General features: G+C 35.8%; 1 protein-coding gene across 3 annotated transcripts in view; it reads left to right on the forward strand.

The window, feature by feature from the left end:
• SPATA6 (spermatogenesis associated 6) overlaps positions 1–13196 on the forward strand; it is a 142968-nt gene that overhangs the window by 63556 nt on the left and 66216 nt on the right. For all 3 annotated transcript variants that reach the window (XM_029949473.1, XM_029949474.1, XM_029949475.1), the window contains exons 6-8: positions 2805–2885; positions 7290–7583; positions 11802–11889. In XM_029949473.1, coding sequence (XP_029805333.1) covers positions 2805–2885; positions 7290–7583; positions 11802–11889 — 463 coding nt within the window. The remainder of the gene's footprint in view (positions 1–2804; positions 2886–7289; positions 7584–11801; positions 11890–13196) is intronic.

A 13196-nucleotide genomic window follows, 5' to 3' on the forward strand; every position in this document is an offset into this window, starting at 1 on the left:
GAAAACTAATAGGCAACTGACAGAATGGGAAAAGATAGTTGCAAATGACATATCAAATAAAGGGCTAGTATCCAAAATCTACAAGGAACTCACCAAACTCCACACTCAAAAAACAAATAACCCAGACATGAACAGACACTTCTCCAAAGAGGACATCCAGATGGCCTACAGGCAAATGATGCTCAACATCATTCATCATCAGAGAAACACAAATCAAAACCACACTGAGATACCACCTCACACCAGTCAGAGTGGCTAAAATGAACAAATCCAGAGACTATAGATGCTGGCGAGGGTGTGGAGAGATGGGCACCCTCCTACACTGTTGGTAGGAATGTAAACTGGTGCAGCTGCTCTGAAAAACAGTGTGCAGGTTCCTCAAGAGACTCTCTATAGAACTCCATTATGACCCAGCAATAGCACTGCTAGGGACTTACCCAAGGGATACAGAAGTGCTGATGCATAGGGGCACATGTACCCCAATGCTTATAGCAGCAATGTCAACAATAGCCAAAACATGGAAAGAGCCTAAATGTCCATCACCTGATGAATGGATCAAGAAGAGGTGGTGTGTATATATATAAATGGAGTATTACATGGCAATGAGAAAGAATAAAATCTGTCCATTTGTAGCAAAGTGGATGGACCTCGAGGGTGTCATCCTAAGTGAAATAAGTCTGGCAGAAAAGGACAGATACCATGTTTGCACTCATAGGTCTAACAGGAGAACAGGAGAAACCTAATGGAGGACCAGAGGGAGGGGAAGAGGGAAAGAGAGTTGGGGAGAGAGAGGGATGCAAAACTTGAGAGACTATTGAATACTGAAAATGAACTGAGGGTTGAAGGAGATGGGGGAGGGGGAAAAAGAGGTGGTGGTGATGGAGGAGGGCACTTATGGGGAAGAGCATTGGGGGTTCTAAGGAAACCAATATGACAATAAACTATTTAAAAAAAACATTAAAAATGAAATAAGGGGCACCTGGGTGGCTTAATTGTTTAAGCATCTGACTTTGGCTCAGGTCATGATCTCCTTGTTGTGAGTTCAAGCCCTGCATTGGGCTCTGTGCTGAAAGTTCAGAGCCTGGAGCCTGCTTCTGACTCTCTGTCACTTCTTTCTGCCCCTCCCCCACTTGCTCTCTGTCTCTCTTAAAAATAAACGTTAAAATTTTTAAAAAATAAAATAAAGTATGTCCACAAAATGTTTGATAGTCCTCTGCTGAAAATGAAGTGTAACTACTTTGTCCTTGAATGTGGGTTGTCTTTCAGGACTATAATGAGTAGAATGGAATAGATGTGACACTGTTAGGAGAATAGGTCGTAATAACGATTGTGGCTTTTTTCCTTGCTTTGCTTTGGGAGAATTTAGCTGCCTTGTCATGAAGACATTCAAGATGTTTATGTGTTGAACTGAGGTCTCTTGCTAAAAGCTAGAAAAGAGCTGAGGCCTTCAGCCAACAGCTGTGTAAATGAGCCTTCTTAGGAAGCAGATCCTCCCACCCCAGGCAAACCTTCAGATAAAGCAGCCCCAACAACGTCTTGACTGCAATCTCAGGAGAGATTTTGAGCCAGAACCTAGTTCAGCTTCTGCCAGATTCCTGACTCAGAAACTATGTGAGATATTGAGCATTTACATTTGTTATAAACTGCTAAATAATATGCTGTATAGCAATAGATAACTAAGATGTAGGCATGGTGGCATCATTAATAAAAGGTGATTGCAGAAAAACAATCATTTGGTTAATTCTTAGACTACTCATATTTACCTTTTCTGTAATGTGTGATGGTTGAAATTCTCAACTGTGTAGGTCAAAGGCTGGGTTAGTGGAGGACAAATATCTGACTTCTATATGAGAATGAAGTTGCAGTGGGCATACACAATATCTTTTAATGTTTTGGTGAATTTGTGATTTGTATGATTCCAAATGTTTTGGCAGGTGCTCTGTGACTCTTTTCCTTTGAATTTTACCATTTGTCTCCACTTGTTTCAAAACAGTGTTCAAACTGATGTTTGAAATGTTACAAGAAGTGGAAGCCAGATTCGTTCATAGATCTGAGTATAACTCATATATTATGGGAAGCAATGTTGGAGGGATTGGTAGAGACTTATCTCTCTTCTGTTTTCAAGGACTACGTATCTAGAAGGTGTAATTTTTTTAAACATGAGACTGTCCAAAGTATTTTCTTTTCTTTTTTTTAAATTAATTTGGAAAAGAGAGGGAGAGAGCACAAGCAGGGGGAGGAGGAGGGTGCGAGGGGCAGACAGAGGAGAGAGAATCCCAAGCGTTGCAAGCTAATAGCACGGAGCCCTGATGTGGGGCTGGATCTCATGAACAGTGAAGTCAGGACCTGAACCGAAATCAAGAGTCAGACGCTTAACCAACTAAGCCACCTAGGTACCACCAAAGTATTTCTTGACTGTGTAATTAAGTATGTCTTAGTTTGTAAAAGTAAAAAGAGCTCAAATCCTTTAAGTGTTTTTACATATTTATGGCTTAATATTATTGTATCATAGTTTAAAAATCGTAGAATAATTTGACAGGAAAATACCAGAAAATGGAAAAAATATTACTTTTTTACATAAGGGCAAAATAGTCACTTGTAAAGGAATCATCAGCAATGAAACTGTTTCTTGCTAATATTTAGCATCACTGTGTTGTCTTTATTTTTAGTAGGAAGGTCAAACTAACAAATGAAATAGATAAACTTGACAATTGTTTGTTACTTCAGATCATAGATTTATCACTAATAATTATATTTTTTCTGAAATTGAAATAATAATACCTTTTTTTCCTTTTATCCCCCAGGGAATTGCTCCCAAGCTGGAATTTTCTACAACCTCAGTGATTACTGAGTGTCTGATAAGCTCAAGGAAGTGCCGCACTCAGGTGCAAATCATTTATTTAAAGTATTTAATGGTCTAACTTATTTATTCATAGTTACAGACATTTGGAGAGAATTATTCTTTTATTTTGACTGCAGCTCATTTCATTTTTTTGGATCAATCTGGAGTTTAGGCAAAATAATTACTAAAGGTATTTAGCAGTTCAACTGCATCCTAAATGTGAGAGTGCAGAGTTTGGTATACATGGTAGATGGGGTGCCACGATGTTATTATTATTTTGTAATGTCATTGGCTTTTTTTGCTTAATGCAAAGAAACTGGTCTACCAGAAAGATGTTGAGATCAAGAAGTCTCACGGAGAACTAGATGGGAGGCTTCTATATATTTTATAGAAGTTACAGTGATTGCAAAAAGTTCAGAGGACTCTTTTTAGCAAATGTGACCAGAGGTTTTCATGTGGGGATATTGGTGTTTAGTGAGTGTGGTTTCTTGAGTGTCTCTCATTCCTTAAATGACTCTTGCTCGGTTTGGTGGCCGTACTGATGCTGTCAGACTAAGGGAAGCTCGGACACTGCGACCTAAGTACCTTCTTTATATTCGTAAAAACTGCCTTCAGTAAAGTGAGATATATGGACCTAATCTTTCATTCTGGTCTAACTTTTCACTGAGTCAGCAGGAGCATCTTACTGCCTTGTCCACAAGTTATCTAATAATGTCTAGGAACCACTCATATGCAGTTGCATTATGATTAGGTAACAATGGACAGCCTATGAGGAGAAGCCAGGAGCATATAAAGCCCTGAGGACCCAAACAAGGCAGGAGTGAGCCCATGATGGGAAAAGTGGGGTGTTAATTGATTGTACCCTTGGTTTTAGAGTAAATTTGCTGAGGATGATAACTGTGACATAAGCTAAGAAGGTAAAGCATGATTATATAAAATTATCAAGGGGATCATTCTTATGTTGACAAGATACTTGCGATGCCAGTCTGGCTATAGTCATTTGTCTTTGAAACGCAAGCCGAAATGCAGCTAGTAGAGATCTAATAACCTGTGGTTGCCAAATGCAGAGATATTACTGACTTGTTTTGAGGTATGTACTGTGCATATTTGTAAATTGTTAAAAATGTTTTATCCTGAGTCCGACAATTTTTTTCTCTCCTCATTGGGGTATGCCTTCTGGTGGGTAGAAAAGGATGAAGTATGGAATATGCACAGAAAAGCACACCTGTTCTAAGTGTACGCTTGGTGGAAGCGTCCTTTCTAAACGTAAACTTACCCCCCATTGGTACTTTCATCGGACTTAGGAATTAACGTTTTCCTCTGTAAAATTTTGGGAAGACTTACTCCTTTTTTTTAACTTGCCATTTCATGTTTGTTATTTATTGGACAGATATAATAGGATAAGCTTCAGTGTCAGACAGTGTTTAAGAAAATACGCCTCAGAATTAGACAGGTCCGGGTTCCAGTCCCTCATCAGCCGCCTGAAGTATTAGGTTAGAGAATGTCCGCAGTGCGCCTGGCCTGTGACGCGTAATCGGCTCGGCGGCCGCTCCTGAGGTTTTGGGTTTTAAGGTAGTCGGCAGAGAAGACCGCAGCCACAATACGGGATCGAAAACATTACCTGGTGGGCGCAGCCGCGTACATACTTAAACATTCAAATTTTGAATGTTAACAGCCAGAATTTTAAAATTAAATTCAATTAAATTTTAAAATTAAAACTTTAATGGCTACGATGCAGCACTTTCAGGTTCAAACATAAGAATAAGACAAACCATTTTGGTTTTTAAAAGAGACTAAGTGAAAGAAACTATAAAATTATTTAAACTTACAAATATTTGTAATGATCTTTATTCCTTGTGGTATATTATTTTCAAATTGATGTTTTGTCACCAATTGAATGGAATGAAAATGTTAAGCATATTATTGTGATTTTCTGAAATAAAACTGATTTTTTCTACTTACAGTTTTTACCTACTAAAAGTGGAATTTATTATGAATGAGTTAAATGTCAGTAGTGGTTTTATTAATATGTGTGTTAGTCCGCTATATCAGGTAGTGTTTATTGTGTGAAAAGCAACACTAACTTAGAGGCTTAAAATAAAATGTTTCTCACGGTTCTGTGGGTCGGTTGGGTGGTTATTTTGGCTTGAACTGGCGAGGCTGAGGCTGAATGATCCAGGAGCTTCACTCATGTCTGGCAGTTGGCTGAGTTTTGGGTCTGGGAAGGACTTTATATTTCTGGAATATAATTGGCTTGATTTTAGCTGGGACAGTGCCCAGAAGACTTTCGTCATCTAGCAGCCTAATTTGGGCTCGTTCACATGGAGGCCGGGACAGTTGTCAAAAAGGAGTAAAAGAGGATAACACTTTTCAAGACTCTCCTTATGTCGCATGCTATTATCCTGTTGGCCAGAGGGACCCACTGTGTTAACAGCATATAACAGCCACTATTTTCATTTTTACTGGGCAGGAACAGGATGCATTGAGAATTGGATAGAGGTAGGCAGCATATATCTGTACGAGATAGACCATATAACTTCCTATGCTAGTATTTAACTTTCGAAAACTAATGAAGAAAGAAGGTGGGGTTAGTTATTTTAGATTTGGTATAATCAAAGGAACTTTATAGCACTGTTAAAATAGATGATTATTGGGGTGCCTGGGTGGCTCGGTTGGTTAAGCGTCCGGCTTTGGCTCAGGTCATGATCTCTCAGTTCGTGGGTTCGAGCCCCGTCTTGGGCTCTGTGCTGACAGCTAGCTCAGAGCCTGGAGCCTGCTTCAGATTCTGTATCTCCTTCTCTCTCTAATACTCCCCTGCTCCCACTGTCTCTCTAGGTCTCTCAAAAATAAATAAAAAACATTAAAAAAATTTTTTTAAATAAGAAATAGATGACTATGGGTTCATCTGGGTCTGGAGGTAAGAGATATTAAAAATGTGTGAAGGTTTGGAGAAAAGAGTCCAGGGAGTCAGAAGGCGAGGAGGGGAAGACCGATTCAGTGAGAATTCAGCGAGAACAAAAGAAGTATGGTGAGGAAAAGTAGTTTCAGTCAGCAAGGGATTTTCAGAGTGTGGGATGCAATGGATCTGCCTAATGATGAAATCTAAGATGAGGTGAGGAAAGGTAATTAAAGCTGAGAAATAGAAGTCTGAGTCCAAGGTCTTAGAAATCTCTACTGCTTGAACACTTTATTAAACCTCAAAGGTCCTTGCATGTGCTAACATTCCTGCTTCTGTGCATCAGCGTGATGTCATAGAGATGGATGAAATGTGATAAGGTAGAAAAAGTCTAAATGACTTGTTGATGTCATTGAACAAGGTGGGAGAAGGTCTGGGAGCATATCAATGGCTGCAGAAGGAAGATAAGGAAATAGATGGTGCTGGGTTTGCATGAAACTCAGAGACTTATTTTTCCAATTGGGAAAAAATATTTTTTCCTGTTTATCTACTTTTTAAAAATGTTTGACTCTTTTCCCTTCTATGTCACATTTGTGTCTTATTAGAATAGATACCCTTAGGGAGTAGGGAAGGGAGAAAGTAGAGAGGGAGGTAGGATTGATAGGCTTTAAAAATGATTAAAGTAAGAAGTACAAATATTCTCTGTCCATTTTCTCTAATATTGGAAATCTTAAAATCTAGATAATGAATGAAGAGGTCTTATGTTATTTCCTAGTAGTCCAAATTTTAAGGCACTTATAAGGCAAAGACTAAATAAAATGTTATCCTAATAATGCAAAGAACTTTGGAAATATAACATTTGTGTTTAAAAATTTTAGACGACTAACCAATTTTACTAGCAGGATACTAGTCATTAAAATTTAATGTCTTTCATGTATTTTTACATTTATAAAAACATAGAATGGCTATTGGTCATGGAATCATAAAGGTTTGGTTTGAAAGAGATCTTAAAATCCTAATCACCTTGTGTAATCCAAGTAATGCATTTCATGAAGACATGTATAAAGCTCTTTTTCAGATGTTTGCATTGTACGTATATATATAATCATAGCAGTATAAATGAAACCTATTTTATATTTTCTCTATAAAGATTTCATAAACAACTAATTAGCCATGTGTATTTGTAACATTACTAAAGAGGGTCCTCTTAAACTATGTAGCCAATTACTTGTATACTTTTTATTATAAATGATAACCCAATGTTTACATTCATTTTTTAGCATGTTGAAGACTAATTTTCCTGACCTTGTTTCTTAGATTTTTCAAATGATTAAATATTGGGCTTGTTAGACTTAATATCATATACTTTATTAACTATGAGACAAATAATTATCTAGGATACATTGGAAAAACTAATCTAGTTGGCTTTGATAGATTATATGTGCCTTAATTTAAAGAAAGTTTTCCTACCTGTGGTTTATATATAGATATATCTACATATATTTCTGCATATGTCTTCTGCCTAAATTAACTTTTATTTTGTATGTTTAGGATAAATTTATTTACCATACGGCTCCAGTTGAAAAATCACACGGCAGACTGCAAAGCAGAACATCAAGATCACAGAAGAAAAAATCTAAGTCACCTGAGAGAAATAAATATTGCATAAATGCAAAAAACTACGAACAGCCTACAATTTCTTCAAAATCACACTCTCCATCTCCCTACACAAAAAGACGCATGTGTGAGCTATCTGAAGACACCAGGCGGCGGCTGGCCCATTTAAATCTGGGACCCTATGAATTCAAAAAAGAAACCGATAAACCTCCATTTGTGATTAGACATGTACGTGTTCTCTTAAACATTTCCACCTGAAACTGATCTAATCTATTTCACTAAAATATTATTCTTGAAACTTCTTTCACTTCTAGCTTCTATTAATAATTTTCTTTCCTGAACTGTTAGCCTAACAATCTAAAATGGAAAGTTCGCTAAGAGTAAAAGAACATTCTTTTGTCAGTCTTTAAACCTGGCAGAGATGAAGTTCCGTTACAAATGCCATGTTAAGTCTTTTAAGTACCCATTTCCTTTCTTTTTATACACTGGACAGTGTAATAACTCTACAAATTGTACTTAGATGTAATTGACATTAGGGCTAAAATGGCAGAGGAGGGTGTTGAAAGAGGACCGACTTTTCTTTGTAAAAAAGAAGACTCCCCTTTTCTAGCCTTTTTGAAAATTATAATGAAAAGTAAGTTTCCTTTGATACTATGTCCCTTAGGTAAACCTTATATAATGGATCTTTGAAGCAAATCATTATTTGATGGGGATGGAAAGGCCTTTGAAAGTGAAGAGAGTTAACTTAGGGTTGTATAGTTCTAATCCTTTTATACAGAAGCCTGCTTTTGATATGGTATAAGCTTAGAACTTATGTTCATATGATAGTTAAGTAGACTTTGGCTAATATTCAGAATATGTAATAAAGGACTTAGAATTCTCATAGATTTTGCAAAGAGTTTTTATTTTAAAAGTATTTCTTTAATAAAAACTTCTAAATTAATAAAAATTTCTCATAAATATATATAATAACAATAATGAACATTAAGGTTTAAATTCCTGTAGAAGCAAAATGACTTTGGGGATTATATAAAGTTATTTATTTTCTTTAAAAATGTTTATTTATCAATTTTTGAGAGAGAAAGATAGAGAATGAAAAGGGGAAGGGCAGAGAGGGAGAAGAGGGGGAGGAGAGGGAGAATCCCAAGCAGGCTCCTCGCTATCAGCACAAAGTCCAATTCAGGGCTCGAACTCACGAATTGTGAGGTCATGACCTGAGCCAAAATCAAGAGTTGGACGCTTAACTGACTGAGCCACCTCAACATACCTATTTCTTACTTTAATGTCTAATTCATTTTTTGTAAATTCTAATATGCAAATATAAATGTAAACATGTCAATATGCTCCTTTGATGGTCTAATAGGTTTTTAAAAAATACACCACCTGAAAAGTTAGATTTTTGTGTGTGTGACATCTAAAAAAATTAGGTGAATTACATTTAAGGAACATTTCATTCCATTTTTATATTTTGACTTTGAGTCCTTTATTGTTTTAAACTAATGTAACAGATTTTTTTAATTATAAAAAGCAAGCTTATAATAGTTACTTTTAAAGGCTAATATTTCATTGAGATTATCGTGATTACATTTGTCTTATTTCTATAGAATTTGTTTATAGGTTCTGGTCACATTTTTTGTTGTTTTTTGAACCATATCCAGATAAGATTTATTTGCCTGTTTGATGTAAGTTTCTGAAAACCTTTAATTTTATGACTGCTCACAGTTGTAAATTAAGTTGAAAAGAAAGGATATATTAAATTCTAACCTGAAGGAATAGTAGCATTTTAATTAAAATGCCTATGTACAAAGATAACCAGTAATATTTATTAGGAGTTAGCCACAAAACAAAATTGTTTAGGGAAATAACTGCTCTTAAAATGCTTATTAAATTACTGTTTTTCACATCAGTGTTCAAAATGGAATAATCTTAATCCTGCTTGGTGTAAACTTTAATGTCTTTATTTAAGAGATTTGCCTTGCAGCTTTTCAGTGAACAGAAAAAAAATACATGTACTCCTATGCTTACACTTGGAAATTGCTTATGTTATTACATAGGAAACTGGATTTTTCCAATTGTATTTGCATAGAAATGTCTTTTCCCGCCATAACTGTTTATGATTTTTAAAAGCACTTAACAGGGGTGCCTGGGTGGCTCAGTCAGTTAATCGTCTGACTTCGGTTTAGGTCATGAGCTTACAGATCATGGGTTCAAGCCCTGCATGCTGGCAGCTCAGAGCCTGGAGTCTGCTTCAGATTCTGTGTCTCCTTGTGTCTCTGCCCCTCCCCTGCTCACACTCTTGTCTCTGTCTCTCTCTCCAATATCAACAGTAAAACAAACAAACAAGTAAATAAATAAAAGCATTTAGCAAATTGATGACATTTTAATTTCATACATGCACATGTAAAAAGTTAATACTTGTAGGAAAGACATTCTAGTTTTACATACATTGTGTGAAAAACAGTCATAAAGAGTAAGGAGCAGTTTCAAGAAAGCAACTAACATGCTCCCAAACAAACTGGCACAACCATTCCAGAAAAGTGAAGCGGAATTAATTTCTTTTTTGTTTATACAGAACAGGATCTTTTTTTTCCTATTGTGTAAAATACTTGTAACATAAAATTTACCATTTCAACCATTTGAAAGTATATACTTTAGTGGCTCATTCAGATTGTGCACTGTCACTACTATCTAGTTGCAGAACTTTTTCATCATCTCTAACAGAAACCCTGTACTCATGAAGCGTTCACTCACCATTTCTCCCTCTCCTCAGCCACTGGCAACTACTAACTTACTTTGTATGTGGATTTTCCTATTCTGCTATTTCACCTAAGTGGACTCATCCAAAACGTAGACCTTTCTGTCTGCCTTTTTCCATTTAGCACAGTGTTTTGAGTTTCATTCATGGTATAGCATGTATTAGTACTTGATCCTTTTTTGGTTGACTAATATTTCATTGTATGGACACCACATTTTGTTTATCCATTCTTCTGTTGATAGACGGGCTTTTTTCACCTTTGGGTTATGTGAATAGTGCTTCTAGGCATGTTAACACACAAGTTTCCATGTGAGTACCTGTTTAAGTGCTTGTTTTAATACCTAGGTGTGGAATTGCTGGGCCACGTGGTACGTAGTATGCATGTTTCTAACGTGGTGAGAAGTTGTCAGACTGTTTCCCACGGTGGTGGTCCCAGTTTTCATTGTCCCCAGCAATGTTTCAGGCTTTACTTTATCCACCTCTCACTAACACTTATTATTTTGTTTTGTTTTCTTTTTATTATAGCCATCCTAGGGGGTATGGCCTTATCTCTCATTGTGAGCTTCTTTTTTTCCTCCATTGTGGTTTTGTTTTGCATTTCCTTAATAGGTAATGATGTTGAACATCTTTTCGTGTGCTCATTAGGCATTTCTGTATTTCCTTTGGAGAAATGTTCATTCAAGTTCTTTGTCCATTTTTAACTGGGTTCTTTATCTTTTTGTTGTTGAGCTGTGAATTTTCTTTTATAGTTAGGATTCTAGATCCTTATCAGATATAATTTATAAATATTTTTTTCTCATTCTGTGGCTTGTCTTTTCACTCTCTTTTTTTAAAATTTAATTTTTGTTTATGGTAAAATATACACAATGTAAAGTTTACCATTTTAATCAGTTTTAAGTGGCATTAAGTATGTTTACATCATGAAGTAATATCTCTCACGATGATTTTGATTTTGATTTCCCTAATGATAGTGATATTGAACATTTTTTCTTGTGCTTATTGGTCATTTGTTTGTCTTTTGGAGAAATGTATATTTAAGTTCTTTGCCCACTTTTTAGCTGAGGGTCCTTTTTTTATAGTTTATTGTTAAGTTGCTTTCCATATAACACCCAGTGCTCATCCCAACAAGTGCCCTCTCCATGCCCATCACCCCCCTTTCCCTCTCCCCGACTCCCATCAGCCCTCAGTTTGATCTCAGTATTCAAGAGTCTCTCATGGTTTGCCTCCCTCCCTCTCCCCAACATGTTTAACTGTTGTTAAGTGTAGGCTATGAAGCACTCTGCAGGATGAGCTCTGAACTGCCAAATAATGACACTTTTTGAATTCAACATCTATATAAGTAGCAAATGGCTAAACTTGCTTTATAAATGTGGCAAAATAGATTCCTCTTTTTGTAACTTTGTAATGGAAAGCCATCTAGGCAACAGGTAATGGACATTTTAACTATAAATCTGTTCATTTGAAAGTAGACTCAACATATAATTAAAAATTTCTGAAGTTAAATTTTAATTTTGTTTAAATATGAATAGCAAAATACTCAACTAACCTCTGGCTTTGGAACATGTCTGAACCATAATGCACTATCACATTACCCTGAAGACTACAGTCTACGTACTTGAGTTGATTTTCTGGTGCCAGGAGACTGAAAGAACATTTAAGTTCTTTTTGACTTTATTAAACCCTTCTTCTAGGTTGATCCTCCAAGTCCCAGGACTGATGCTTTATTTGGATCTTCTGGCAGAGATTGTGAAAGAGATGGATGGTCCAGGATGCACAATGGTAAGCTAGAAGTCATTTCTCCTCATTGCTTTACTTGCCTTGGCTACAGCCAAGCCTTTAACTTGGCATTGATGAACAAAAGTAGAATCTTTGCTGTATTATTAGGTAATAAGGCATAGTGCTCCTTTTTACAACTTGTGGGACACACATATAGGTACTCTTAAAATAATAGAATTTTTGCTGCTATAAACTAATCTCCCTCTTTGAAATTCAACATACAGAGTAGCAATTAAAGACTTCATAACTTCTAAGTTGAAAACAACAACTTGATTTTGTTTTGCTCAACAGTTTCTAAGTTTATTTGACCGTGGAACTATTTTCCTACCTTGACATATACTCCTTAGTTTGTGGAAAAGATTTGGGAAGCACCATAGTAAAAAGTTCAAGATTATGGGTTTTGGACATACAATTACACATGTATTTGAATACTTGATCTGTCACTTATTTATAAATTGGACATTCTTGAACAAATCATTTTAACTACTTTGATCATCAGTATATTAAAGAATGGAGATAGCACAGTAAATGTGACCATGTAAAATGTTCTAGCACGCAGGTCTTAGTAATTTTCAGCTGTCATTATAATACTATTTATTATTATATTTCTGAAAAGATAATGTCTTTTATGTTTAATTTATAAGAATCTATTTCATCAAAGGTCTTGGTTCTAATGGTTAGATAAATTATTTCTTAAGCTCAATGTGAAGATGACTTTTAGGAAGAAGACTAAATTGTATTGTATCATTAGGGATATTTGAGTGCTGTCTATACTCATTGACTAATTGATCAGCAACATTCCTCAGCAGCCTTTAAGTGGATTCATTACACACTGATAAAGGCATAGAAGAAAAATGAGACAGTGAAAAATACAATCATAACTTATAGTAAGCTCCCATATCTTTCTGTTTCTAAACTAGTGCACAATCTCTTTTTTTAATGCAGAAATGAAGTGTTCTTCTCTGAGAACATGCAGAATTTGTCTTCCTTTATTTAGCTTTTTTAGTATTAACAGGGAGATAAATGTGGCAATTAATAAGTCTCTTATAACCATAATATCAGATTATATGAAATTGGGAATGGATGTTATACTGTTTCCCTTCTTGGAAGAAATTTATTGCCATGGAAGATAAAGTTTAACAAGAAAATAAAAAATAACTCCAATGTAGATGTTTCTTTAGAAGATGCTTTTTGAATGCACTGAAGTGTCTGATGTCTCTCGACAATTATAATACATTTGCCAGCATAACTGTTAAAGTTTCCAGTAACTTTTGATTGACACAGTCAGCTACCTATGTAGAAGTACAATC

The sequence above is a fragment of the Suricata suricatta genome, chromosome 8 (assembly GCF_006229205.1).
Source record: "Suricata suricatta isolate VVHF042 chromosome 8, meerkat_22Aug2017_6uvM2_HiC, whole genome shotgun sequence".
Lineage (NCBI taxonomy): Eukaryota > Metazoa > Chordata > Mammalia > Carnivora > Herpestidae > Suricata > Suricata suricatta.